At 51.4% G+C, this 26,326-nt stretch overlaps 1 protein-coding gene across 3 annotated transcripts in view; it reads right to left on the reverse strand.

Moving 5' to 3' along the window:
• Nucleotides 1-476: 476 nt before the first annotated feature.
• Nucleotides 477-26,326, reverse strand: part of TFAP4 (transcription factor AP-4) — a 37,826-nt gene continuing 11,976 nt past the window's right edge. The window contains exons 3-7 of one of the 3 annotated variants that reach the window (XM_084640415.1): nucleotides 26,116-26,214; nucleotides 24,261-24,431; nucleotides 20,190-20,273; nucleotides 1,949-2,107; nucleotides 477-865 (exon numbers count right to left, since the gene is read on the reverse strand). In XM_084640415.1, the coding sequence (XP_084496541.1) occupies nucleotides 671-865; nucleotides 1,949-2,107; nucleotides 20,190-20,273; nucleotides 24,261-24,431; nucleotides 26,116-26,214 (708 nt within the window). In that variant the 3' untranslated portion in view covers nucleotides 477-670. Of the gene's footprint in view, nucleotides 866-1,948; nucleotides 2,108-20,135; nucleotides 20,274-24,260; nucleotides 24,432-26,115; nucleotides 26,215-26,326 lie in introns of all 3 variants that reach the window. The other 2 variants (XM_084640414.1, XM_084640416.1) reach the window with 2 other exon arrangements.

Here is a 26,326-nt window from a genome sequence, read left to right on the forward strand (position 1 = left end):
GGAGAAATAGTGAAACTGACCACACACAGAGCATCGCCAAATGCGCCAAGTAACCTCAACACATTCCTCTCTATTCTCCACTAGTCGGCTTGAGAGTAGGCAACTTGTTCTGTGCCATGGGACTTCAGTTGATGGTGTCCCTTTAATTTTTATTTTTCCCCCCTTTTTTAAAATAGAGAAACTACCAACAAACAAGAAACAAGAACTCAGGCAGGCCCATGAACAGCCTAGCGCCCGTGCACCAGCCACGCCATCCATCGCACCAGTGCTGGATAAAGCCGGGACTACTTTTGCAAGATTACTGTAAGTTGGGTTTGAGTTTTACAAAACCACAGGCGATTTGGTTCCAGGTCCCAGTTACCCGAACCCCCAAACAGTTCATCTGAGTTCAGATCCTGGGTTCCAGTTTTGGCCCATCTCTAGTTAAAAACAGCCCCCCACCCTCCCCCAGTGCTGGTTCACTGACACAGCACCCCCTCCCGCCCCCTGGTTTGCTTTCAACTGCAGCATGAACTTTCAGCGTGTCTGGTTCTAGCACTCCGATTTACAGTATTGAAAAAGGTCATAAAAGAGACCCAAATCGCATTGTATTTTTTAAAAATTTCAGCATATTCTCTGACATTCCCCTCCCCCAGTCCCACCCCTTTCCCTGCTGCTGGCTGGGGGGGTGTCAGGGCAGCTCCCCCTCCCCTGAGGGATCTTCCTTGCTCTGATCCATGGAGTCACTGTCGTCCCCCTCTGTGTCGGAGGCAGTGTCGGAATTGGAGGGCTCCAGGCACGCCCGGACGGGTGTCACGATGACCGCACGCCTCTGCTCCTCCTCCTGCAGCTGCTTTTCCTGCGTCCCTTCAATGTGCTGAATTGCCTGTCAAGGGGAAGGAACAGTGAGGGGAGTGGAGAGGGAACCCTGGCCACAGGGGCTTACATCCCTGGGGGAGGCAGGGAGGAGAGCATCAGGAGAAGAACCGACCCAGTTATGCCTGTTTATCCCCTGGTGCCCGTGTTCTCCAGAGGGGTCTCCTCCAGAAAGGCTGCTATCACTCTCCTCCCCTGCTAGTTCTGGGCTGGGTCTCTAACAAAGTTAGCCACTACTCTGCTTTGCAGCGCCAATGATCTAGCCCCATCCTTGGGCACCTTGGATGGAGACATACTGCATCCCGAGTCAGACACGCCACCACAGTCTGGTTCCAACCTCCCCTGCAAAACTGAACCATGCTGGGGAGCGGCTGGGATATCCAGCCTGCACAGTGCACAGCAGCCCTTGGCTACCCCCCAGCACTCAGCATCACACTGGCTGCTCACCGGACACAGCTGGGTTTGCAGACCCATGTGGTGTGACCGCAGCTCGTGCACACGTACCCAAGCTACCTTTGATCTAGCTCGCTCGATTACTGGAGCAGGGAAGCTGCAGCGGCACGGACCGTACTTTAGCAGCTAATCCGGGCTGAAGCCCATGCTGCTTGAGCCAGCTGGATTAAAGCTGTCAGGTATACCTCCACCTGCAGCAATCATGCCTCCGACTGCAGGGCAGACCTCCCGAGACAGCCTAGAAGAGAACTAGAAGTGCTGCTTCTCTCCTGGAAGCGTCACTGCTCTCCCAGGGCCCAGTACAGGTGGGATGCTGCCCACACATCCGGGGTGGGAACAGCAAGGTCTGACGCTGTTCAGACGGCTCTCTCCTAAGCAACCCCATCTCCAAGCCTGAGCCCATGGGAGTCTCAGCCACAAGCACCACTGAGGTTCACTCAGTGTTGGGGTTATGGGGAGAAGCCCAGATATTCCCCCAGGGGCCCCCAAATTCTCCCCACCAAGAACAATCCTGGCCTTGGAAGGTGCCCTGTCCTGAATTCTCCCCTTCTGACAGATACCTCCAGTTCTTCCTACTCAGTTCTACTCCCCTTCTGCCAGATACTCCAGTTCTCCCTCCCTCCCAGATTTGCTCCCGTACCTGAACAATGGTGTCCAGGTTTTGCCTGGACGTAGAGACTGTGTTGATTACAGAGGATGGGCCCATGGTTACCACGGTGACGTGATGGGAAGGAGGTGGTGCTGGTACAATCACAGTGGGATGATGGGTGGGTGCTGGGGGACCGTGTGCCGGCAGGAGCTGGGGAGAGAAAGATGCCATTGAGTATGGAAGCTGCCCAGCAATGCCTCCAGCACAGGTGAATCCAGTGCCCACGAGCTCCAGGGCACAGGAAGCGGGAGGAGCTCCCTGAAGGGGACAGGTCACAGCAGCCCAACAAAGGGAATGGAGCCAACACGTGGGCTCCATGCCCAGGAAACACTCAGTCGACAGCCAACATTGTGGGAGGAGCCTGCCATACACACCCCTCCCCTCCCCCCTTCACAAGAGCCGCCAACCCCTCGCCCTTGAGTAGGAGCTCAGCCATAAGCTGTCTGTGGACTGAGCCAAGTGAATAGCTCTGGCAAGTCCCCAGAGGGCACAGCTGGGTCTCCAACCAGGCACTCTGCTGGCCGCCCACCGGTTCTCTGGCTACACCAGCCTGCACTAGATAAGGAGGACATTGCAATGCCAACCAGTCTGTCAACTCCGCCGTACTCCAGAGCAGGGTAGCTGCCCCTCTGGATGCCTCCAGGAACAATCCAACCACCTGCAATCTAAAGTCAGGCCTTTAGAGCACTAACACACACCATCACCAGCCCCTCCACACACAACACAAATCTACGTACCCTCCCCCCCACCACCCAACAGCCTTAGGGAAGGAGCAGAGGCTGGGCTGGCAGGATGCCTGAAGGGTCACAAATCTGGACTCTGCTGGCAACCCCCGACACTTCCAAAAATAAGAAGGTTATGTGATCATACAGCTGGGATGGCAGAAGAACTGATAAACTGGGGCAGGCAAATTATGCAAGCAGACCTGCCAATGCCCCTCAATCCCGACCCACAGCCCCTTCCATTCCAGTCCACATGGCGCCAAATCAGAGAGGTGGCTTTGGGAGCCAGGTGAGATTCATTCTGCTGGTATTAGAGATGAGATCTGAGTCCAGGTATTTGGAGACAAAAAAAGCAAAGACAAAAAAAAGAGGTAATTCACTACACCCCCCAGCCAGGGGAGAGGGCTGAAATGAGTCCATACCTCTTTCATTCCCTTGAACCTTTTGGAGACTGAGGAAACGTCTGACCCCACACACCCTTCTCAGGGCTTGCACGGCTGGCAGTCTCAAAAATCCAGGGTGCTAACGCAGTAGGTTTGGCTGATCTCAGACCTTTATGGTGGGCCATGCCCATGCTATCCCCACCACCTAGTCTGCGAGTCCAGAATTGTAGAGGCAAAGCACAGCCTTCACACAGATTCTAACCTTTTGCATGGTTAAGAGCACCTTGAGAACCTCACTGAGACAAGCCAATCAGCTGGGCTGAAGCTCGTCACCAATTTCCCCTAAATACCGAACTATTATGTTCAGATTTCAGAACCATTTCCATCCCAGCCCTCCAGTGCTGGCTCTTGGGGACTGAAGCCCATGGGCACAGGGAGGGCTCTCATATGAGGCACTAACCAGCCTGCATAGGTATTGACACCAAGCCCATTGCTCTAGGACAGGGGTTCTCAAACTCGGGGTTTGGACCCCTCAGGGGGTTGCGAGGTTATTAGGGCGGAGGGTCACAAGCTGTTAGCCTCCACCTCAAACCCCGCTTTGCCTCCCAGCATTTCTAATGGTGTTAAATATAAATTAAAAACACTTTACAATAGAAGGGGGTGGGAGCGGTGTCACACTCAGAGGCTTGCTGTATGAAAGGGGTCACCCGTACAAAAGTTTGAGAACCACTGCTCTAGAATCACACTTTCCTCCCAGCTGAGCCTGCCCCTCTGCTGAGGGCTCACTGCCCCCTGTGGGCACAAAGAGGAGTGGCACAGTCCAGCCCGTCCCAGGGGTCAGCAGCCTTTCAGAAGTGGTGTGCCAAGTCTTCATTTATTCACTCTAATTTAAGGTTTTGCATGCCAGTAATACATTTTAATGTTTTAAGAAGGTCTCTTTCTAAAAGTCTATAATATATAACTAAACTATTGTATGTAAAGTAAATAAGGTTTTTCAAAATGTTTAAGAAGCTTCATTTAAAATTAAATTAAAATGCAGAGCCCCCCGGACCGGTGGCCAGGACCCGGGCAGTGTGAGCGTCACTGAAAATCAGCTCGCATGCTGCCCTTGGCACGCGTGCCATAGGTTGCCTACCCCTGCCCGATCCATTCCTTTGGGTAGAGGATCTGTAATAAAATCAGTGTTGCTTACCAATGTATCAGCCTGAGCTAACACCCAATGAGACTGAAAGGGGTGGTGGGAGAGTTACTTCCCCCAGCTACTGTTTCAGGCTGGCTGCAGACTCAGGAATTTCTGCATTGGTTCATGTCTGGACATTTATCTTCAGAAGCACAAGGGCCAGAAACTTCCATTAAAAAGTAATCTTCAATTCTGCCACACGTGAATGTGTACTGCAACCAGAAATCCAGCAAGCCAGACAGATCCAGCACTGCTTCCCAGCTGGCTTCCAGCAGCACTAGGCTGAGGAGAGATGAGGAAAGGACATGAAGAGACCACCTCAAAGGAGAGGAGTTACTTCTGGACAGTGCCCTCGCATAGCTGTGCTGATCCCTTCCTTCCCAGCAATGGCTCTCTCAGATCCCCACTGCAGGAGAGCAGCCAGCAGTGACCTCTGCTGAGAGGGGTCGAGAAGCCCTGCCAGGTGAAAAGTGACCAAACCTCAGCCCCAGAAAGCAGCATCCGCTTTGCTGCAGCATTTGACAGCAGCCCCTGTTAAATTTCAGAAAACACCTGATGAGCTGCCATCATGCTAAACAAGTCATCTCAAGATGGCCTGTCACAGGAATAGACACAGACTCTTACCCACTTCGCCTTCGGGACAACATAGTTTGACTCAGATTTTTCTCCAGAGGCCACAGATCAAACTGGTTTGACTTTCCACACTGCATAGTTCTGAGCAGTAGCTACCAGCTCTTAACCCTCAAGGTGCACAAATTGCCACACCCCCCAGCCCAAGGCTGGCTTTGGGGGAAGACATGCAGCAGCGACTGACCAAAATCAAAGGCCATAATGAAAGTCCAACACGGTTTGTCCGAAGTTGGGATGAGGCCCAACCACTACCCTGTCTTTGGGGGATGTCAGAGGAGGGGAATTGGTCAGCAAGCATTTCAACTCCAAACCCTTCAGCGTGAGGGGCACAGACAGGGAGATGCCCAAGGCCATTTGGATAACCCCACATTCATGCCCCATGGAACAAATGGCTCCTGAGTGAAGGGTAAAGTTCGCAAGAACATCTAATGGTTTCACTAGGGGAGGGGCAAACTGGGAGGTCTCCTTCACAGAAACAAAGGAGGCAGGAATAGCAACCAAGGAAGCTTTTTGTGTTGTCAAAGCTAACCCTGGCAACTGCAGAGAGAGGAGAAGTTTGAAACAGACAAAGTCAAGGCCTTGACCTTGAGCATCTAGCTCCATTTGGTACTTTCCTAACGGGCGGCTTTCTGGAATCTAACAGCACTCCCCTGATCTCCTGAGATAAGCACAGGTCCCCCTGACCTCAGAGACCCAACAGGCTGCAAGGTCTGGATGCACTACCCAGCTGGGATAAGAAATCTTGACTTGAGGAAGAGGGAGGAGTGAATGGATGGCATTTGGACAGAGCCATAAGCTCTGACAATGAAAAGCCACTTCTGCTGCACCCATGCTGGGGCAGTGAATCACTCTGGCTCTGTCCTGATAAGTCTTACTCGATATTTGGGAAGGAGAGGAAACAGGAAAGTTTAAGCTAGCATAAAAGGGATCCAATCCACACTGGGGATCACTGCCTGCTCTCAGGTGGGTCTTGGGATGCTTGTTCTGATGTGTAGCAAACAAGTTCACCTCCTGGTGACCCCACCTGCAGATACAAGACAAGCCCCAGAGTCTGAGTGACTGCTCATGATGAGCAATGCTTTAGGACTCATGTCATTGGCAATGGTGGGTTGAAGTGCTCTCAGGCTAGACTGGAAGTATCCTCCTCATCACCTGACGAGCCGGACGCTCCTGCAAGATGTTCTGTGGCAGCATCCACTAGAGTCGAGAGCCTCCAAGACACTGAAGGGGAACGATCACGTCCATGCGGTGAGTGCTTGGTGGGCACACCAGGCTGTCACCCTGCAGCCATGACACTGGGAAAGGGGGGGTTGTGCAGGCTGCCAGGCCTAGGACTCAGATCTTACACCGGACCACCTACCCTGCATGTGGCTAGCTCACTGGCCTGGATGACATCCTAGAGGAAGGCAACTAGAGCCTTTCCAGAATCTACGGTGACTCCCAGGAAGGTCAAGCCCAAGTTGGGACCATGGTGGATTTGTCTGTCTCAGATCTGCAGAGAGAGCAAGTCTCCCCCAGGGCATGGACACCACTGCCATTAGAGTATGGATAAGCAGGGTAAAGGTGTATGTAGAACATTTCACTTTGAGCTCTATAAGTGCCTTACATTGACAGGCAAGTAGCATTACCCCAAACTAAAGCAGATGTGAAGTGATTTGCCCAAGGGAGCAGGTGAATGGCAGAGTATGGTATGGAACCGAAGTCTACTCACTCCCACTCCAGGGCCATATCCGCTGATTGACACTGCCTTTTCACAAGCTAGTCTTCCAGATACCCCTGCAGGTCTTAACAACACAAAGAGGCTGCATCTACAGCCAAGTGCTTGAACACCCTGGGGATGCCAGCCCAAAGGCACCCCTGGGTGTTGATAGTTACACACCGTGAATCTGAGGGGCTTCCTGGACTTTTGCCTTGAGATATGGAAATAAGATAACTGAGGCTTAGGACCCTCCCTCTACCAGTCCTGAGGGCTGAGAGCAGGGGTTACGCTCCCCAGAAAAAACTAGCAGGATTGGATTTCCCTTGGGTATTTGTCCTATGCATTGAGGTCTAGAATAGGGTGCAGGCCTCAGTTTCATTTGCAAATAAGGATATTGGGACTCAAGCCGTTTCTCTGCTCGGGTTCCTGTACTCCTTTTATGGCTCCCACTTTCTAATGGGCCAAGATCTCCTCTTGGAGCAGTTTCATGTAACTGGGATCCTTGAACAGGGCAAGAGAGCGTGGCTATTAGCATGGCTTCACGCATTCCATGAGCACTAGGAACCAGCAGTCTGAAGAAATGGCTTGCCATGCCTGAAAATATTGGGAATGGTCCGTAAAGGGAGGGGTAAAACAAAGCATGAGGACTCAGTTTTCCAGGACTGGTCTGAAGTCCTCTGGTGCCACCAGGAGCTGAGGCCAAAGAGCAAGACTTGTCTTTTGATTGGATCAGAAGAGCTTCCTAAATGGTCTGGGCCTCTGCAGGCAGCCAGCTCCTGAAGAGGACTGCTGTTAGGTGTCCCTTATGGAATCTAACTGAAGATTTCCTGTGGAAAACAGAGACTCAAGCCCAGGGATGCACCCATGGACTTTCATCTTTCCCAAGACTACATCTGCCTCTGAGCTGAAGAGATCTGTGCTTTCACAAGGTCAGTTCATAGCTTATACCGGAGCTGCAGTAGAGTGACCAAAAATCCTGAGCCAGGAACATGTGCTGAGAGAGACATCCAGTTACACCAAAGAAAGACCTGAGGAAAGCAGACACCTCCTGGAACATCTCCAGAAAAATAAAAGTCACTTAACCAGTAACTGCAGCTCTCCAACAGTTGCACCTCAGCATTCACTCATGGGATGGCACCCAGTATCTGAGCTTCTGGAATGGGATTTTTTTGTCCTCAGGAAATGTACTGCTCAAGGGGCAGCTTTGGACCAGAAAGAGAATTTATCTGGCCATAACTGCCTCAACTGGCTGCTCTCAGAGTCCAGGCAAATGAAGGATCAATCTCGCCTCCAAACACATCCACTCACTTGGACACTGATGACGACTCCTCCTGCTCTAGACTTTCCATTTGCAGCAGCAGCCACAAGTTAGCCCCAAGGTTGGATGCTGGAAAAGAAAAGAAAAGGCCAGCCTCCCTTAGAATCTAGCCTGAAGGACGAAGACATTTCCCACACGACAGAAGCGGAGGTAAGAGTTCCAGACTCTTTTAGTCCCCTCCAAAGGAATGCCTGTGGCCAGCGAGGGTTGTTCTCTCTTTTTGGCCTGGAGCTCCAAGACGTCAAAGGCCTGAGTGGCTTCCCGGGGTTGGCTGTTAGAGGAACGGCACTCTGCCCAGCAGATCCTGAAACACCATGACAGCTCCAAAGGCTGGAGGAAGCAGTCGAGTCAGTCCCATCTTGAGAGGAGTCAAGAGGATGCCTTCAAGGACTGTCTCTCCAGAGGCCTTTCCTCCTCTGCAAGAGAAAGCGGCTCCCTAAAAGCACCACCACTTACTCCAGGGACTCAGGAGGCAGCTGCAGTAGAGTGATCCCCATAGGAACCTTTATTACCTTAGGAGGAGACCTCAGCTTCACTCCTTGTAGAAGAGGCCTGTCATAACCATACAGCTAAGGGTAGCCTAGAATTCCTCCTTACCTGTAAGGGGTTAAGAAGTTCAAATAACCTGGTTGGCACATGACCAAAAGGACCAGTGGGGGAAGAAGACACTTTCAAATCTTGGAGGGGGCAGTGGAGAAGAAAGGCTGTGTGTGTGTGTGTTCTCTTGGGAAGCAAAGAAGCATCAGGTCAGAAGACTCCTTCTCCTATAAATCATTTTTTCCTTTGCTGGAGGGAGGTTTATTCCTGGTTTTTGTAACTTTGAAACTAAGCCTAGAGGAAGTTCTGTTGTGTTTCTGAAATTTTTATTACCCTGTAAAGTTATTTTCCATCTTGATTTTACAGAGATGATGTTTACCTTTTTTTTTTTTAAATAAAATCCTTCTTTTAAGAACCTGACTGATTCTCTATTGTCCTAAGAACCAGGGGTTTGGGTCTGTGATGACTTTGTAACCAATTGGTTAGGACATTATTCTCAAGCCTCCCCAGGAAAGGGGGTGTAAGGGCTTGGGGGGATATTTTGGGGGAATAGGAACTCCAAGTGGTCCTTTCCCTGATTCTTTGTTAAATCACTTGGTGGTGGCAGCGTATCCTCCAAGGGCAAAGAATTTGTGCCTTGAGGAAGTTTTAACCTAAGCTAGTAGAAATAAGCTTAGGAGGTCTTTCGTGTGGGTCCCCACATCTGTACCCTAGGGTTCAGAGTGGGGAGGGAACCCTGACAAAGCCAATGCAGAAGGAAGAGTAGCATAGGGCTAAAAGGTGTCCAGTGCCCATGTGTATTAAATCTCATAAATCCTGGGGCTGTCCAGCGGGACAGCCGAGGCTCCAAAGCCATTCTTGTGCCTGCACAAGGTTCTCCCGAGGCGGAACTACAGCAGAACGGGATGGTACCTAACTCTTGGAGCCAAGACTGCCATAGTACCAAGCTAAGCAGTGGGGTCTACAGCTCCGATGACACCACCAGTCTGCAGAAGGACTCATCCCCATGGTGCCAGAAGGTGACTGTTCTAGAGAGAACTTCGCAGGAAGCGTTCCAATGGAGCCTGTGGGGGGAGTACGTAGGGGTCAATCCACATCCCTGGATTTTACAAGCACACACCAGAATCGTGACCGGGTGCTGCTGTAACTCTTATCAGATGAAATCTGATGGGCACACCCAGGCAGGTGACCACTTTACTCAGCCAGGACCTGAGGAGCTCTATCCTTGCCAGAAGACTTAGGATGTGGGAAAGCCAGATCTGATGGGTGGATCTCTGCTGTAGCCCTTTTTTTCAGGGGCCATTCTGAGTTCCTTACAGGCACCTTTCCAGCAGGATGACAACCGCCTACAGCCTAGAATTTTGCATCAGGCTGTGGCACTGAGCAAGGCTTAACACCCACCTCACTTGTGCCTTTTTTAAAGAAAGTCGCCCAGATTTATATGCACTAGAGCAGGTTCTAGATCTGAACCTAAAGGAGCCCAGAAAGATCAAAAGAACAACTTACAGGCTCAGCTGCTGCCAAGAGCCCTCTCCCAAAACGTTAGAGGTGCATATGCCCTTCTGAAGCAAGGAACTTGGTGAAGCAAGACAAAACCATCTGTGCTCGGTGTAAACACAATCTCATCTCAGGCCAAGCACAAAATCTTGATGATGTGGTCCAAAAACCCCCCACAAAACCCTACAATCTTAAGAGACAGCTTGGACTGAATCGAACGTTACAAACTTAATTTTCTACAGTTAGATGTAAAGGTTACATGGAGAAGAAAGGGAGAGGTTGAGTTCATGAGCATACCAGCTGTTAGAGGGGAGGGATTGTTGGAGATATGAGCGTGGCCTATGGAGTACAGGGTTTGCGAGAATTTCATTCACATGCTCTAACTACTGGCTGTTGCTCAGGAGGGCTGTGCACATGTAGGTATTTTAGCATGACGCAGTGTTAAAGAAAGGAAGAGTTGCTTATTATAGTCTTTATGGTCACAAAGATTTCAACAAGACTTACCACCTCACTCAGCACACAATGAACATGCAGGGGTCCAGCAGATCCTTGCCTTGTTCTGTTCATGGTTACACCAATGTAAATCCGGAGTAATTGAACCAAAGGAGTTAGTCCAAATCTACAACGGTGTAACTGTGTAACGTGTCCATTAGTGCCTGGGAGTGATGGAGAACAGTGAGTGAGGCCACGTGCACTGAGTGAGCCACATTTTTTAAAGAAGTCGTTTTGACAAAGGTTGGACTATTTCTGAAACATGATGAAGGCCTCAGCATTGCTGGCTGTAGCTGAATTTTAAAAATGTAGCATGTTCTCGGGAATACAGAGAGGGTAAGTTAATACAGAAACACTTCAACAGGGTTTTTATTTTTAATAGAAAAGGATGGTGGCGGGGGAGAGAATAAGGTGAAATTTGGCTCCTAAATTTGTATGTTATGTGTAGTTTTACATTCGTATGCAAAAATCAAAACTTCCATTTGTCTGACTGCAGAACTAGAACATATATTTCCTCTGTATCAGACACCCTGTGTGTATTAGTTACATTTTAAAAATACATATTTGTGAATTTCCAGAAATGTACTGGGAATTATCTTTATGTTTTCACAGAGGATAGCAGAGAAGCAGAATTACAAGGGGAGAAACTTTCACTTCCAATACTATCTGTGCAGGGCTCTCACTCCTGCCTCTTCGCGGAAGATTGATGGAACTCCTTTGGTTCTTAAGAGCAGTGGAAGGGGGTTAAAGTACAAGCCTTAAGTGGGCCTGACTGCATAAAAAGCCAGTCAGTTGCGAACCAGCTGAGCAGCGAACAGCAGAGCAGCTAACAAAAGGAGTTTGCCTGGGGAGAGCCCACTGAGGCCTACATCTTGCCAGATTCTCTGAGTAATTATTACAACTCCTGAGGAAGCTCGTAGAAGGAAGGTAATATGGATGGGGGGGGAGGGGGTTCAGCTGTTGTGACCTGCACTGGATGTGCTATGTTTGTCTTTCTTCCACAGGACAGATGTGACTTTGTCTGTACAAAGTGCAAGCTGGTCTCCATACTGGAAGAGAAGGTTCAAGGTCTGGAGCAACAGGTATCGACCCTGCGTTGCATAAGAGAAACTGAAGATTTCCTGGACAGATGTCAGGATAGGCTTCTACGGGCACAAGGTTCTGAAGATTCGGAGCAGGCTGCACATCGGGGACAGAAGGATGGTGAAGAAATTTGGCATCATGTGACCTCCAGAAGAAAAAAGGGGAATGTCCATGTACCAACAGGGCAGATACAGGTAAGTAACCGTTTTCATGTTCTCTCCACAGGTACTAATGCGGAGAGTGGACCAGATGATACGTCTGAGGGAAAGGAGCAGAAAGAGACTCTGCCAATTGGAAGACATGAGATGCACTGTCCTGGGGTTGGGGGTTCCACGACCCCCGCTCCCAAGAGAAGGAGGCAGGTGGTGGTGGTCGGGGACTCTTCCTCAGGGGGACTGAGTGATCTATCTGCCGCCCCGACCGGGAAAAATTGAGAAGTCTGCTGCTTGCCAGGAGCTAAGATTCGCGATGTGACGGAGAGACTGCCGAGACTCATCAAGCCCTCGGCTCGCTACCCCTTCCTGCTTCTTCACATGGGCACCAATGATACTGCCAAGAATGACCTTGAGCGGATCACTGTGGACTATGTGGCTCTGGGAAGAAGGATAAAGGAGTTTGAGGTGCAAGTGGTGTTCTCATCCATCCTCCCCGTGGAAGGAAAAGGCCTGGGTAGGGACCGTCGAATCGTGGAAGTCAATGAATAGCTACACAGGTGGTGTCGTAGAGAAGGCTTTGGATTCTTTGACCATGGGATGGTGTTCCAAGAAGGAGTGCTAAGCAGAGACGGGCTCCACCTAATGAAGAGAAGGAAGAGCATCTTCACAAGCAGGCTGGCTAACCTAGTGAGGAGGGCTTTAAACTAGATTCACTGGGGGAAGGAGACCAAAGCCCTGAGGTAAGTGGGATACTGGGAGGAGGCATGAGCAGGAGCGCGTGAGAGGGGAGGGCTCCTGCCTCATACTGAGAAAGAGGGGCGATCAGCAGGTTACCTCAAGTGCCTATATACAAATGCACGAAGCCTGGGAAACAAGCAGGGAGAACTGGAAGTCCTGGCACAGTCAAGGAATTATGACGTGATTGGAATAACAGAGACTTGGTGGGATAACTCACATGACTGGAGTACTGTCATGGATGGATATAAGTTGTTCAGGAAGGGCAGAAAAGGTGGGGGAGTTGCACTGTATGTAAGGGAGCAGTATGACTGCTCAGAGCTCAAAGTATGAAACTGCAGAAAAACCTGAGAGTCTCTGGATTAAGTTTAGAAGTGTGAGCAACAAGAGTGATGTTGTGGTGGGAGTCTGCTATAGACCACCGGACCAGGGGGATGAGGTGGATGAGGCTTTCTTCCGGCAACTCGCAGAAGTTACTAGATCGCAGCCCGTGGTTCTCATGGGAGACTTCAATCACCCTGATATCTGCTGGGAGAGCAATACAGCGGTGCACAGGCAATCCAGGAAGTTTTTGGAAAATGTAGGGGACAATTTCCTGGTGCAAGTGCTGGAGGAACCAACTAGGGGCAGAGCTCTTCTTGACCTGCTGCTCACAAACCGGGAAGAATTAGTAGGGGGGAAGCAAAAGTGGATGGGAACCTGGGAGGCAGTGACCATGAAATGGTCAAGTTCAGGATCCTAACAAAAGGAAGAAAGGAGAGTAGCAGAATACAGACCCTGGACTTCAGAAAAGAAGACTTTGACACCCTCAGGGAACTGATGGGCAAGATCCCCTGGGAGAATAACATGAGGGGGAAAGGAGTCCAGGAGAGCTGGCTGTATTTTAAAGAATCCTCATTGAGGTTACAGGGACAAACCATCCCGATGTGTCGAAAGAATAGTAAATATGGCAGGCGACCAGCTTGGCTTAACAGTGAAATCCTTGCTGCTCTTAAATACAAAAAAGAAGCTTACAAGAAGTGGAAGATTGGACAAATGACCAGGGATGAGTATAAAAATATTGCTCGGGCTTGCAGGAGTGAAATCAGGAAGGCCAAATCACACCTGGAGTTGCAGCTAGCAAGAGATGTTAAGAGTAACAAGAAGGGTTTCTTCAGGTATGTTAACAACAAGAAGAAAGTCAAGGAAAGTATGGGCCCCTTACTGAATGAGGGAGGCAACCTCGTGACAGAGGATGTGGAAAAAGCTAATGTACTCAATGCTTTTTTTGCCTCCATCTTCACAAACAAGGTCAGCTCCCAGACTACTGCACTGGGCAGCACAGCCTGGGGAGGAGGTGACCAGCCCTCTGTGGAGAAAGAAGTGGTTCGAGACTATTTAGAAAAGCTGGACGAACACAAGTCCATGGGGCCGGATGTGTTGCATCCGAGAGTGCTAAAGGAGTTGGCGGATGTGATTGCAGAGCCATTGGCCATTATCTTTCAAAACTCATGGCGATTGGGGGAGGTCCCAGATGACTGGAAAAAGGCTAATGTAGTGCCCATCTTTAAAAAAGGGAAGGAGGAGAATCCTGGAAACTACATGCCAGTCAGCCTCACCTCAGTCCCTGGAAAAATCATGGAGCAGGTCCTCAAGGAATCAAATTCTGAAGCACTTAGAGGAGACAAAAGTGATCAGGAACAGTCAGCATGGATTCACCAAGGGCAAGTTATGCCTGACTAATCTAATTGCCTTCTATGATGAGATAACTGGCTCTGTGGATGAAGGGAAAGCAATGGATGTGTTGTTCCTTGACTTTAGCAAAGCTTTTGACATGGTCTCCCACAGTATTCTTGCCGCAAGTTAAAGAAGTATGGGCTGGATGAATGGACTATAAGGTGGATAGAAAGCTGGCTAGATTGTCGGGCTCGACGGGTAGTGATCAATGGCTCCATTTCTAGTTGGCAGCCGGTATCAAGTGGAGCGCCCCAGGGGTCGGTCCTGGGGCCGGTTTTGTTCAATAGATTCATAAATGATCTGGAGGATGGTGTGGACTGCACCCTCAGCAAGTTTGCAGAGGACACTAAACTGGGAGGAGTGGTAGATACGCTGGAGGGTAGGGATAGGATACAGAGGGCCCTAGACAAATTGGAGGATTGGGCCAAAAGAAATCTGATGAGGTTCAACAAGGACAAGTGCAGAGTCCTGCACTTAGGACGGAAGAATCCAATGCACCGCTACAGACTAGGGACCGAATGGCTCGGCAGCAGTTCTGCAGAAAAGGACCTAAGGGTTACAGTGGATGAGAAGCTGGATATGAGTCAACAGTGTGCCCTTGTTGCCAAGAAGGCCAATGGCATTTTGGGATGTATAAGTAGGGGCATTGCCAGCAGATCGAGGGACGTGATCGTTCCCCTCTATTTGACATTGGTGAGGCCTCATCTGGAGTACTGTGTCCAGTTTTGGGCCCCACACTACAAGAAGGATGTAGAAAAATTGGAAAGAGTCCAGCGGAGGGCAACAAAAATGATTAGGGGACTGGAACACATGACTTATGAGGAGAGGCTGAGGGAACTGGGGATGCTTAGTCTTCAGAAGAGAAGAATGAGGGGGGATTTGATAGCTGCTTTCAACTACCTGAAAGGGGGTTCCAAAGAGGATGGCTCTAGACTATTCTCAGTGGTAGCAGATGACAGAAGGAGTAATGGTCTCAAGTTGCAGTGGGGGAGATTTAGGTTGGATATTAGGAAAAACTTTTTCACTAGGAGGGTGGTGAAAAACTGGAATGCGTTACCTAGGGAGGTTGTGGAATCTCATTCCCTAGAAGTTTTTAAGGTCAGGCTTGACAAAGCCCTGGCTGGGATGATTTAGTCGGGGATCGGTCCTGCTTTGAGCAGGGGGTTGGACTAGATGACCTCTTGAGGTCCCTTCCAACCCTGATACTCTATGATTCTATGAAGCCAGGCTTCCTGCCGGCAGCTATGTGCCACCCACTGCCAAGGTAAAATGATGCCTTCAGACCATTCCAGAAAATTCCTATGAGAAGGCAAAGCTCCCACAAAGAGCAAACAAGTTGATCAATGCACAAAAAAAGTGTGCCTCAGAAATTCACTAATCCAGGAGTGTGCGAGAGAAGCTAGACCTTTAAAACAGGAAATTTTCAAGCATCCATGGGAATCCTGCCGTAGGGCTCTGTAGAAACAGAGTGATAAGGGAAGTGAGTTTTCCCCTCTCTTAGAAGTCATTTGTGCAGGATTCTCACTCTTGGAGAGCAAGCTCTAGGTGTGGCCCAATATGCAGCACAGCTGAAATGAGCAGCAACACCAGGCCATCACCAACAGTGTGATCAGGGAAAGGTGCTGCTCTAGGCTGGTCGGAGCAGTAGCTGCACTTGGAGTGAAAGTTCGGTAAGGACCAAAACAAGCATGGGGGCGGGGCAAGAACTGGCCAAATGAAGACACACACAAAAAGTTTGGCTTCCACAGAAGGGAAACTAAACCCTAGTGCACAGAGACTAAACTGGGATTCCCTTCTTGATCCCAAACCAAGCCACAGAGCCCAGTAAGCACATGCAGAGCAGGTGACAGCTATGTTGCAGAACACCTGTTATGAATAGATCTCTAGGACAGGCTGGGGTGAAGGTATTGCCTCAACCCTTGGCATGGCCTCCTTAATTCAAATCACTTAGGTCCTGGCAATGTGAAAGGCAGAGAGACACACACACTTAGCCACAGTCCTTTCAGTAACAGCACTGCCAGCACATGGGGTTTAAAATGAGGAGACCTTCTTAGAGCTAACAACAAACTCTAGGGACCTTTTGACATGCGGCACAGCGCTCCCACATACACCAGATTTTGCATGACTTTCCCCATTCCAATGATCCAAGCTGCCTGTTCCTCAGGACTGCTGAGACAACAATGTAGTCCTGCAGGGAAATGGGGAGGAGAAGGGAGACTGCCCACCCAGGTGCTCTGTAGCCAAGAAGAAAGTGCATGGAGCTGGGAGCCAGGAGTTCTCTCACATCTCTAGCGAATTGTTTCAGTGCTCTTCAGAGCCCTTATTACCGAGTGGAGCCTCACTCATTAACCTAGGAGACAATCGAGTATCAGCCCCTCATTTTACAATATGGTAATGGATTGCACATGGACCCTTCAGGCAAAACTGAGACTAAGCCCAGGTCTCACATGGTAGATCCAAGTCTTATCTATTCAGCCACCCTGCCTCTCCGAATGAAAGTGCCAATTCTACGGGCTTGGCTTCCTGTAACCATTGCTCTACTAAATCAAAGTCCCCTTCCAGAGCCAAGAATCAGACCAGGAATTCCTGAGCTCCAGCATTTGCTTGCTACCTAATGTGACGGAGTTCACTCAGAGTGGCACCTCCTGCCAATCACCGCAGGCATTAGCTTTCTCAGCTGGTATGCCTTCTCCTGGTGGTGCCTCTCTCGCCACCTTCTCCACCTACAGACTTGTCTCACTCCTAGACACGCAGTATCCTCTTCACATCTCGGCCGTGTCACCATCCGTTTTCCCCCTGCACCTTCTTCATCCTCTTCGCAGGGCCTCCAGCCCGCAAGTCCCAGTAGCTAGCCAGGAGTTACCTCTTAGCTCCTCCAGTCCCTGCCACCAACTGCTCTGTCCAAGGTGCTACCATCCTGCAGCCCACTAGGAACACCATCCTCTCTCCTTGGGCTCCCTGAAGTAACTGACCCAGCTCTGCCCTGCAGCTCTCTTTTATTTAAGCCTGCTGGGCCCTGATTGGCTGCTAAGCTGCTTTTAACCTCCTCCTTTCCAGTGTGGCGTGAACACCCCATCAAAACTAGCAAAAAATAAAAGAATAGCAAAATGTGCCAACTCCCCGCAGCTGGTGGCTGGTCCATAGAGAGGATAAGTTACTCCTTTAGTTCAAATGGTAGAGATCTGTGCTGGGATCCAAAAGTCCATGGTTCAAACCAAGCTGATGGCTTAAGCAGGGAGCTCCAATTGTTGCACATGACTGAATTTGTTAGTCCAGTTCTCTTTAAAACTGGGTTGGGTCACACAGCAATGAGCTGTCCTTTAAAGAACTGGTTGGGGAATTAAGTCATTATATCCAATTTGTTATGGCCCGTCACAAAACAGTTGTAGCACATTCAGGTATCGGTCACACGTTTCGATGGCCTGTGTCACATTCAGGCAGGTGTGAGCGTAGGAGGGCCTCCCCAAGATGGACATGGAAGCACGCTGGCAGGACAATCCTTCAGGAGGAATTGGGAGATCTTCTGGGAAAGCAATCTCCCTTGAAGAGCCTGCAATAAGGCAGATGGAATGAGGGCCTGAAGCTCACTCGCTCTGAATCGAGCTGAAGTCACTGGCAACAGGAGAGTCCCCTTCTGTGTAAGGCAAGCTGACAAGGAGCAAGTCCAAGAGGCGCTTCCACAAGCTTTGGCAGGACAGTAATATCCCACTGACACAAAGCACAAGCCCTACACTAAGCTAATGAGGGACAGCAGCAATGCGGTTTTAACCACACTTGTCTCATCCCACTCAGGCTTTAGTTTGGAGAGGTTACTCCCCAGAGCACTCCAGCCCAGCCTGGAGTTGGACATACAGGTCTCCCCCTAGGGTGCCTCAGGGAGGACTTGCTCCATGAGCCTTACGTGCTCAGGGTAACATGTGCACACGTGCCTGGCACCCCAGCACGTTGTGTTAGGCTCCAAGGAAGAGCCTAATGATGTGACTGTCAGGACTGCAGCACTGACAGGGTCTGAAGCTCCTGGGTGGGCTCCTTCCCCGGGCCTTTCCTGCAGAGAGAGCAGGGCACCGCCACATCCCGGGAAGCACTGGCACAGCAGAAGCATGCGCAAGCTCCATAGAGCAGACATCTGGAGGCCAAGCAGCAGAGCAGGCACCAAGACCAAGCACCATTCCGGCTGGCAGCTCAGGGTTTAGCCAGAGCACCTACACGCAGGGCTGGCGCACCAACACGCCAACAATACAAGTGGGAAGCATCGAAGACGAAGAGGGTCCCCAAACGAAACAGGCCCAATGCCCTGCAGAAGACAGGCACCGAAAGGCCCAAGGCCAGAGCTGACAGGTTGGGTACAGGAACCAAGAGGGAATCAACAAGCATCGTCGGGATGCTGGGATCTGATAGAGAGCTAGAGTGATGGCCAACAAAGCAGTTTTCTGCAGGGAGCTCCTTTGCAGACTGTGTTCAAGAAGGAACCGGCTGCAAAATGTGGAAGGCGGCAAGATAGGGAACAAAGCACGTGCCATCAACTTTGCAGAAAGGAGCTAATCGCTTCGAGGGGATTTAAAAAGTAATATCCCACCCTGCCTCTTTCATTACACTCTGCACAGCCAGGGCACTCAATGAGGCAGAGGACCTACAGGAAGAATCTTATACGTGACCATGCAATTCAACTGCACGTTAATGCCCAAGGAGGGAACAGGGGTCAGATTATGCAGCAACCTTCACTTGGGCATGTCCTGACTTCTGGATGCTTAGCACGCTAGCTTGGTCTGGCCAAACTGGACATTCACAGCCCGCACGATCCATCAGCCTGCTCTTTTCTGTGAGGATTAAGGATATTTCATTTTCCCTGGACATGGAAAGGCTTTTCTATGGAAAGTTCATGGGGGGCACAAACAACATCACATGCTGGGTGGAGTCAGCAACTCTGAATGGGGCGGTGGGGGGGTGTAACGTCAGCAATTACTAGGTTAAGAGGCACTGAGAGCCCTGAGGGAACCGGCTGGCTTGGGGTGGAGCAGGTGCTTTCAGCGCTAGGTTGCTAGTCCAAACACAGACCAGGTCTGTTGTGAGGGCAGCTAGCTCACAGATGTCCTGCATGAGGAGAGCTATCAGGTCCTCATAGACAGACTTCTGCAAACCAGAACCCAAGAACTGCCCCTGCTTATCCTCAGCAGAAGAGCCAAAGACTGTACTGGCAATGAACTCCCCCTACTCCTGGATGGACCCCTCCAGGCAGCACTCAGGGAGATTCTCACCTTCCTGTCAACTATGCTGCACCTGCTAGGGGGACATCACACTCCAGCCAGCAGAGCTGTCCACCCAGCATTAACCAGACCACACCTGGCATGGGCCCAAGCAGAGCCAAAGGTCACGTTCTCTAGGTCTAGCTCTCCCCCCGCAGAGTGGCATTCAGACACAAGACCTGATCCAACATAACCCAGGCCCTCCTCAACGTGGTCATTCCCCAGTGGGACCACCACCAGTGGTGAAGAAAGCTCCTTGCTACCTAAGGGAGAGAGAGGTGGACCTATGGAATGTGACCGAGACTTCTGGATGGAGGATTAGAGCAAAAGGACTAAGCTACAAGCTGTGGTTCTCCAACCGCCCCCATAGCCACACTCAGGAGCCAGTCTTTTCCCAGCAGCAGCTTCAAATGATGCCCTCAGCCTGCAAGCTGGGAAGACAGTTCTCTGCCACGTCGCCCCCTCCCAGCAGGAGGGGCGCGAGAAGGCCACGCGCGCTGCGCCCCTTCCCCCTCCCCTGGAGCCGAGAGCATTGCCAACGCCATGCTCTCAGCCCCAGCCAGCCCGAGGATGGAAAGACTCCAAGGTCTTCCTGATGGGAGGTGCATCGTGTCATCGGGCCGCTCCCCCCAACACCCTTGGATTTAAACACCTGCACATGAGGCTGTGGGCAAAACCATCTGAAATCTCCCTGCAGAGGAGCTAAGGACAGGGTCAGCGTTTGGGCCACATGTGATCTCAAGGGGGTTGGGGCGGTGGGAGATGGGAGGCGGGGTCAGCGCACTCACCTGCGTTCGGATCTGCTGCTCACGTTCCAGCTTCTCCTGGTGCAGCAATCTCACCTGTTCCTGCTGCTGCTGGAGCTGCACCTGCTGGGCGATCACCTTGAGCTTCTCAGGGTACATGTGGGCCTCCAAGGAGCGCACCTGCCAGCAATCAGAGAGAGGAGCCCATACCATTGGGTGTGGAAGAGGAGCACAACCCCACCCTCACACATACATCAACCCTGCTTATCAAGACGGCGCCAAGGCAGTCTGGTGGCTTGGTACTATGGTGGAATCCATTTCAGTGCCAGGGATTCCACCAGAGCACATCACGGGTCCTCATAGCGCCCACCTCCAAAGGCTTCCATGAGGGAGAGCTGCTCATAGAAGCAGCAAGAGAATTCAGCAACTGCTGGGAGCAACCAGCGCCAAATGCCAAAGGATGTTCCTCTGTGGTGAGGCCCCTGCAACCAGTGCCTCAGGTACACGAGGTGGCAGCATGTGGCTGACATACTCCTTAATGCTGCGCTCCTGCGGTGAAGATGGATGAATGAAGCAAAGAGATAGGAAAGAGCCTGTCTTCCCGACAGTGTGCCTCTGGGAGGAATGCAGTGAGGCTGGGTGTTAGGTGAACACCGCTTGGAGATTTCCAGGGTCCCATAAGGGAAGATATGAATCAGATGCAGATCCGTTGGAGGAACAGATCTAACATGACTCTGGAGCCTGGGCTCCGCTCCTTGGTCAGCACAGATGTCCCCTGTTGGAAGGCTGAGACTGTTATATGCAGTCTTGCACAGGATCAAGTCAGGGGACTCCTGAAAAAAGTTTCTGCTCCACAAACGCAAAGGCCAATTCATTGTCTTCAAACTCCCGTACCAGTGTGATCCACGTGCCATGCTACTGAGAATTCCAGCCATCACTACCACCAGCGCTGGAAGAGACGGGCAATTCCCTCCACTCTGCTTGGCCACCAGGGAATTATTCACCTGAAACTCCACTCCTCTGAGGAGACCATTGCAACAGGATTGTTGCTCTTTGATCTTAGCATGAGACCAACGGGACTCCCACTGCTCTGAAAGGATTTTCAGCCCCTAGGGCAGCGGTAGCAGGTTGGGGCATGAGCCAGGCCCCCTACCAGTCACCCTCCAGAGGGGATATAAATGCAGCCTTCCAAAAGCTCCAGTCATTTCGTTCAGTTCTGCTGAAGGTGAAGTTCCCATAACAAGTCACGATGATCAGAACCTAAGCACCAACAGAAACACAGTGCAAGCAGAACACCTGGAAAAGAGCCCCCAAATCAGAGGCACTGGTTCGGCAGGTGACAACCCTGTCTGACTAATCCCTTTCACTCTGCTTCTCTGAAGAGAGGGGACTCTCTCCTCCGTAAAGATACTGTCCCACAGGAGGTGCACACACAATAAGCAGCTCACAGAATGACCAAAAGAAGGAGTACAGCCAATGGAGTGGCAAGAACATGCTGTGCTTTAATATAGACACCTCAGTGGGGTAAGACAGCTCTTCAAAGTTTCAGCTGCTTGGATGTTTGCACCTGAGAGGAGACAGTAAATTAGAAACAAAAAAAACTTTATACAAAAAGATAGGCAATAAGGGACATCTACAATGAAAAAAGGACCTCCCTGAGGGCTGAACAACTAGGGGTCCCTGGCCTTGGGACCAGGTTCAGAGGCTGAAATGGCATTCCCTACTGAGAGCAAATCAAGGCAGTGAGACTCTATAAGTGTGGAGAAGAGACTGCAGCACTGTGTTACCAGATTTCTGCAACAGAAACACACTGAGACAGCCCACGGGGACAGCTTTGCCTTGAAACGGCAGCCAAGTTCCAAGCTAGCCAGGCCATGGCACCATGCATCACTCCAGGCACTTCGACGTAGTCATGGCACTGCCAAATGGTGCAAAAACCTGGATGGCTTTTTTAGGGCTTTAGTCCACTCAAGGCAGAAGCCGAAGACCTTTCAGCACAGAACACACGGGAAAAGGCCTCACCAGGATGGGCGTGAGGAGAGCTGGCAGGAAAATAGGCTAGCATCTGACACTGTCTTGGGGAGGAATCTCAAGAGTCCATAGCACTCACCTGAACCTCCAAGTCTGGCAACCATTAAGGACCTCTGAAGATCAACAGGAAGGTCAAATCAGCTTTCCAAGCACAGCCTTGCCCTACCCTCACTCGGAGCAACCCAAGGGGCAAGCCAGGAGACAGACTTGAGAGCACAGGGGTGCAGGACTATGAGCATGGCTGGTCTTCCCCGTAGCGACAACCAACTCCACCACACGGTCTCAGAGTGGGAGGGAGAGCCAGCTAGCACCATCTTCTGGGAACAGTTTTTTTTCCTCCAGCTCTTGCAAGAGGGTCTGCGTTAGGGGCCTGCCGCCCACCCCTCTTTCACCAGCTGAGCCAAAATGAAGTAAATGAGCATGACAAACTGGTCGGAGAGAGTTCCTAGCCCAGGTACTTCACAATCATGGCCCTTGTGGAATCCCAGACTGGCTTCAGCTCTATGTCACCCATCTTGAAGAGCTTCAGTAGGAACCAGGAAAGAGCAGAATCCTCACATGAATAGGACGAATTTGGCGTTCCCACAGTGGGAGAGAATTTAGCATCATCCGAGTCCAGAGAGCAGACTCTGTCACCCTGGTTCTCTGCCTGCCCTGATACAGGCAGCTGGAATTATTGAGGGGATTGGGAGAGGAGCTGGGAGGCCTTAGATTTGGAAAGCAGAGATATCAAAATCTCCTGTGCTGGGAGAGCCAACTGCCTCAGCACAAGTGCTCCAACTCCATCTGCTGGGTCCAGGCTAGAGGGATGCTTCCAAGCAGATAAGGAAGGCCTCATTGAAACCTTGCAGGGGACCAGGAGCAATCAGGGTAGGCACCAAGCATGCACCAATACTCAGAATCCACACTCCTTCTCCCCTTTCAGTGGATGAGTTCTGGAGGGGGAGAAATCTGAAGGCCTTGATGCAAAGCTGCCTGGAACCAAAGCCCTCAGGGAGGGAGCGTCAGCACCTCCATCTTGACTGTGGAGGTTCCACCTCATTTCATGACCTAGAGCTCCGCATCCAGGCTTCAAGCCTGAAGGCCCAAGCGCACCAAGGAACCAGCACTGGGCAGAGCCCGTGGCTTCAATGGGAATGGAGCCGTGTGCTTCACTGGACCGAGCAGTTCACAGCCCAGTCTGCACCATCACGGCGTGCAAGCACAGAGTTTGGTGCTCCACTATCTTGACTAGCTCAGGGCTGAGTTTTGAGATTTACTCTTTGAAGCAGTCTGGGCCAGCCACAGACTGGACTTCCAGGAGTCTGCCTGGGGTGCCTCAAGGAGGGCAGTGAGGTGCCCCACATTTCAATGCCAGGAGCAAAACTCGTAGACAACAGCCAACCTACACATCCTGGCCTAGGGAGACAGCACAGGCATCCATCACAGACACAGCTCTGCCACACAGATGTGACCTGGAGGTAAGGAGCAGCCCTGCTCTGCCTTCCGACACACCAGTGAAGACGTGGCCCGTCAAGAGACATGAATGCGCCCATCAAGGCTGAGGCGAATACAGCCAGAGCCCTGATGGGCTACAAGAACATGCTGTGACCACAGAACATAGGCAACTGACAGGCAAACAATGACAAGGGCAGCAACAGCACGTCAGGAGCTCCTGAGCCAAGGGGGAAAATAGGCTGGAACACGGGGAAGGCAGCGCATATATCCTTCAGGACACGACACACAGCGTCCGGCAGAGTGCCAGGATCCCACTCTACCTGCTTACAAATTGTAGTCGCTTCACCAAGACAAAAGAAATTCCTGGCAGATGGTACTTCAGAGAAATTAGTGTCTCAGCACAGCTCACCTGGGTTGATCTGCCATCGTGCACTAGAGGGCGCCACAAGACTGCAGACTGCCTGCACTACCCCGCTGCAAGCACAAGGGGCCAGGAGCACAGACGGCTCCTCCCGGAGGAGTCAATCTGCTGGTGAGCAGGTGGCACAGGCTGGGTCCTCTCCTCCTCCGGTCACAGCCCTGAACAGGCTCCTCAGAGGCTGCCAGTTCCCCCAGACACCCCTGCCTGGAGAGCAGAGCACCCTCCTTGCACCAGCTACCCTGGGTCCAGGTTGTCTGCACCCCCTGCACAGGCCTCACCTGCTCCTCCAGCATCATGCGGACCGAGCGCTCCTTGTCAAGCTGCTGTCGGAGCTCGATCATTTCTCGGCGCAGATCCTCTGCCTTCTCGTCCTCCCAGATGTCTGGCGAGCCAATGCCCTCGTCCTTGTCCTCTGCCCGCCGCCGCTTCGGGGAGGAGCCACTGAACTCCTGCCAATAAAACAAAGTCAGAGGCAAAGGGACCAAACGGTGACCACAGGGCCTGTCAACGAATACCCTTCCATCACCACAGGGATCCCAGAGCATGCCACAGATTGCACAGCAAAGCGCAGCCACCTCTGGAGTGGAACACAGCAGCACACAAGAACAGGACAACAGCAAGTGAAGAATCCATATCAGGGTAAACGCAGGGCAGCAGCGGCAATGGTTAGCGTCAGGAGACTCCTTTTCTGTATCCTTCAGCTTCTGAAGGGGGGATAATAACCTTCACTCCGCCCCTTTGTGAAAAAAAGATCTATAGATGAAAAGGGCTAAGTGCCAGCAGTTACTAATTACCCCACCGGCACTTGCCTAGACAGGGGGTTAAAACTCCTAGTGACACACATTTCAGCAAACAATCTGATAGAGCAGCTCAGGACATCTCCAGGAGCACAGTGGTTTTCTGGCACAATGCTGGGCTCAGGACCCACGCCCAGGGAAAGTGCTCTCTCCCCTCAGTCACCACCAGCACTTCCTGCTGTGTCCCTGAGCTTGTGTCAGTCTCCCACACAAACTCTGTCCCTAGGCTTGATCCTGCTTCACTTGATAGCCAACAAGATCACAGCCAGGGATGAGCCACTGACACACTCCAGCCACGCTACAGCCTTCTCGGACAACTCTCCAGAAACGCCCGAGAACTGTAACCCAGCCTGGAAAAGCCATCAATATTTTGGTCACATGCAAACAGATTTATCCAGTTTTAAAACACAGTCAGCTCCCCAGCTAGGGCCCAAGTTCCTGCTACACCGAAATGGAGTAGCAAGGAGTGCAGCACTGTGAATGCCATCCCACCAGTGAGGGGTTAAAACGAGCTCGCCTTTGGCCCTGCCAGAATATTAAAACCCCCGCAAAAGTGAGCTGTGGGCTCATCATGCATTCGCCACTAGTGCGGACAGCTACATGGCTGCAGCCTCTGCCTGCACAGTCCCAGCTAGCTAAGCCAAGGTGCACTGGCACAGCTGTGTGGGGTCCCAGGGCTGGAGAGCAGGCGTCCTGCAGGTCAGGAACCCAAACCAGACCAGACCCTCACTTAAATAAGCACTGAGCACGTTATCAGAGTGGAAAGTCACTGCCAACAAGGCACCTGGAGCAGCTAGTCAGCTTAAGGACATCCTATCCAATGAGCAACTCCCCATTCACTTTGCCCTCTGCAGGGGCAGGTTACGTCAGGTTTGTGCTGCTTCTTGTCAGTTTCCCAGCAAAACAGATGCAGCAAAGCTCTGAGATCTGGATCACACAAGCACAGGGACAGGTCAAGATGACTGGGATACACACCCAGGCAGGGAAGAGGCCTATACCCAACTTCACCATGTCACAAGGATAAGCGGCAGGAAGTCTCCCCTCCTATCCCCGCAGGGTTTCCACTCCTGATCTAAAAGAGTTTGGGGGAGAAGCAGGAGGCCTGACTGGCCACGCACCCAGAGAGAGCAGAGTAACTCCACCAGGTGACGCACGGAGAGACCCAGCGACATTCCATCAGCTAACCAATACCGACCGGGATGGGTGGGGATTACATTGGGCAATACAAATGCTTCTCATGCTTGCTAAGGGGCCTGGGTTATTCTGTGTTCTGGAGCTTTCCTGGCAGAGAGGTCGGAAAGGGGAATAGCAGAGAGAAAAGCAGCAGTTGTACTACCTGGATGAACCGCTTGAGCTGTGTGTTCTGCTGCAGTAACCGAGTCTTCTCCTGCTCCAGGGAGAAGATGTATTCAGCTGTTTGCTGGAGAATCGCCGCCTTGGGAGAACCAGCAAAGAGGGTTAGTGGCACAGGAAGGTCAGTGTGTCATCATCTCCCCTCTCATGCCCCCCACCCCTCGATATTCCCCCGCAACCAACAAATATAACTG

The sequence above is a fragment of the Lepidochelys olivacea genome (genome assembly GCF_965140295.1).
Source record: "Lepidochelys olivacea isolate rLepOli2 genome assembly, chromosome: 10".
NCBI lineage: Eukaryota > Metazoa > Chordata > Testudines > Cheloniidae > Lepidochelys > Lepidochelys olivacea.